The sequence below is a fragment of the Aplysia californica genome, unplaced genomic scaffold (assembly GCF_000002075.1).
Source record: "Aplysia californica isolate F4 #8 unplaced genomic scaffold, AplCal3.0 scaffold00324, whole genome shotgun sequence".
Taxonomy (NCBI): domain Eukaryota; kingdom Metazoa; phylum Mollusca; class Gastropoda; order Aplysiida; family Aplysiidae; genus Aplysia; species Aplysia californica.
Window position 1 is genome coordinate 224074 of NW_004797594.1, and position 3351 is coordinate 227424.

General features: G+C 42.6%; 1 protein-coding gene across 2 annotated transcripts in view; it reads right to left on the minus strand.

Annotated features, from left to right (window-relative positions):
• The window catches only part of LOC101854101 (vacuolar protein sorting-associated protein 29), a gene marked incomplete at its 5' end in the record, with an annotated part of 5335 nt that extends 3328 nt beyond the window's left edge, over window positions 1–2007 (minus strand). The window contains 3 exon segments of one of the 2 annotated variants that reach the window (XM_035970822.1): window positions 551–606; window positions 709–888; window positions 1816–2007. In XM_035970822.1, coding sequence (XP_035826715.1) covers window positions 551–606; window positions 709–888; window positions 1816–2007 — 428 coding nt within the window. 2 annotated transcript variants of the gene reach the window in all.
• Window positions 2008–3351: the final 1344 nt, after the last annotated feature.

The following is a 3351-nucleotide window of genomic DNA, read 5'->3' on the forward strand; positions in this document are numbered from 1 at the left end:
CACCCCGGAAATGCATAGTCCTATTTCCTACTTCAAAGACAAGATCCATAAAGTGCAACAATAGAAAGTGTTTCAACTCGGACTGTCAGTAGGTGATTTTTTCCCCAGCCAACTGTGTGTATGTATCTCTTTCACTATTGAGCAGCAAACTGAAGCACACCCCCTCCCCCACCCCCACTCACACATACACTGACCTGTCCAGAGCATAGTAAGAGCCAATGGAGGAGCCCGGGTTCAGGACGAACTTTCCCTCGTGCTCCACGCACACTCACACACAGACACAGACGCAGACACACACACACACACTCACTCTCTCTCTCTCTCTCTCTCTCTCACACTGACCGGTCCAGAGCGTAGTAAGAGCCAGTGGCAGATCCCGGGTTCAGGAAGAACTTTCCCTCGTGCTCCACACACACACACACATACACACACACTGACCTGTCCAGAGCGTAGTAAGAGCCAGTGGCAGAGCCCGGGTTCAGGAAGAACTTTCCCTCGTGCTCCACACACACACATACAAACACACACGCACACACACACTGAGACTGACCTGTCCAGAGCGTAGTAAGAGCCAGTGGCAGATCCCGGGTTCAGGAAAAACTTTCCCTCGTGCTCCACACACACACACACACATACACACACTGAGACTGACCTGTCCAGAGCGTAGTAAGAGCCAGTGGCAGATCCCGGGTTCAGGAAAAACTTTCCCTCGTGCTCCAGCGCCTGGAACTTGTGCGTGTGTCCAGAAATGAGGATGTCCACGTCCAGCTGTCGCTGCACCATCGCCAAACTCTCGATGTCGCCCCACGGCACCACCTGGTGTCCATGACACAGGCCGATCCGGAACTGGCCGACGGTCACGACCTTCTGCTCGGGGTAGTTCATGTTCTGACAGGCATAGAGGAGGAAAAGAGAAACCGTTGAACCCATAATTTCAATAACAATTTAAACATTCATAGTATGCACAGAGTAAAACCCTGATAGTTTTTGTTTTACTAAGAGTTTTACGGCACTTGCAACACAATAAGGTCATATAAGTGCCAAAGATTAGAGGTGTCACAACACAAAAAAGAAGGAGGAGAGATAAGGACGATAGATGTTTGATAGGAAAGAAGAAGCAAACCACACCAGAGCACCCGCCAACCACCCACGTAAGAGTTTTACGGCACTTGCAACACAATAAGGTCATATGAGCGCCACAAGATTAGAGGTGTCACAAGAGAGTAACAAACACAAAAAGGAGAAGAGATAAGGACGATAGACATTTGATAGGAAAGAAGAAGCACCAGAGCACCAGCTAACCACCCACTAACAATAAATCATCACACAAAATGATTACAAGAAATGTGAAAAAATGTCAATTTTCCATTACTTAAACTCAAAAGATACTCAAAAAATGGAATCAAAAAACACTATCTTAAACTCGCTGCCTTTGTTTGATTAAATTTTACATACAAGCCAAGGGAATTTAGATATACTATTTTTATGATGTGATGAAAGCAAAATAGCACAACACAGAGACAAGTAATCCATCTGAAGGTTAGCCTTTGTTCCAGATTTTGCACTAAGTTTTAACCCTATTCGTACGTTGTGTTTTACTATCGTATCCATACGACGTGGGGAACTCTGTGCCACCACTTACTCATTTATCCGATCCGTACGCTTTGCATAGTAGTCTGTCAAAATTATTTTTTGAGAAATACTGAAAGTTTCAAAGAGATCTTCGCAGAAGTATTCTAAAATGTGAAAAATACAACCCTGGGGGTACAAAATGACCCCAGGGCACACGGATACGGTTAATTACATGATGCATACCTCATCAAAATCTCCCCGCACTACGTGGACATCGCTGGCAAGCGTTTTGAGATAGTCAAACGATTCTTTGGTGCACAAGTTGCCCGTGCATAAGATGTGCTGAATTTTTCCCGGCACCAGCAACTTCTTGAACCGGGCGGGCAGAGAGTTGCATCGGTGAGGAATGTGCAAGTCCCCCAACACAAGAACCAGCTGAAAAAGAAAAAAGAACCATATATTTCTGCATGTGGTTGAATGATGCATCTGATGTGATAAGTACATTTTGTTAGCTTTAACTTCTCTTTTCATATGGATAAATTCAATTTTAATGAGAGTTTACAATTAAATATTTTATGTATACCTGCATGTGTGTTTTTTACGGTCCTGTACAGCAAAGAAAAATTTCCCTCTGGGATAATAAAGTATTATCTTTCATATCTTATCAATTGGTTACCAGGGTACAACATAAGTCTATGACTATGTGTGCAGCTTAAGCAAGAAAGTCATGTCACGCAAAATTAAGTCATTTCAAAAGGAAGTAGAATTTTTTTTCAACAGTTGAAACCATTTCTACACAGTAAGCTAATTAATTTGTGACCCTGCACGCAATACACCATTTTGAGGGTAGGGAAATTGGTCTTTCAGTTGGGGCGCTGGGAAATCTCCGATTTGGTCTCAAGAGTAATGATTTAATAATACTAGCAGCTTTATATGGGATAGAAGGGTTAGGGTTAGGGCTAGGGTTAGGGTTAGCCAGGGGTAAGGGAAGGACTGTAGGACAATATGATAGTATAGTAATCAGTGGGGCCAAAACCGGATTATCCCAAAGCCTGTATCCTAAATAATTATATTAGGGTCGAGTGTAAAGTCACTCTTAAATTCAATACAAGAACAAAATCTCAAGCAGATCCACTTTTTCTGTTCTAATTCTAAGGAATTCGGGAGGAGAGGCAGGTTGGGACAGTAGGCTACAGGAATGCGTGTCAAAGATTTCATTGAGAAAGACAGGCTACAAATATATATGTAAATATGAATGAGAGAGTCTTTACTAACATGAAAATACACTACCACACTTATACTATACACTGTGACTGTAGTTGTAGGCCTTACTATCTTTTCATAATTTCCGAGTCGGAGTGTGGTTCAAGAGAGTTGAGACTCACTCAGCACTTTTAACATAGCCTCTGTAATGTTAAAATACACTGGCATGTCCCTACTGCCCTACTGCCTAAGTTAAGTTTGATTCTTGGCATGGTACAAGACGAAGACTTATTTATGACAATAGTGTCAATAGTATTAGATCTAGATCTAGATCTAGATATCTAGTTTTTTTCATCAACTTGCTGGGCCTGGGCATAGATTCTAGATCTAGATTTCTAGATCTAGATTTAGATCTAGATTTAGATCTAGTAAACTCAGTTAGTTGCTGTTGTGGGCTGTTGTGCAGTGCCAGTGGGGAAGGACTATAACGATCGACCACCCTAACAAACACAATAAAGAAGGAAAGTGGCTATTCTCACCCGCCCGGAAGTTCTCGCAAGATCAACTCCTCCCCTC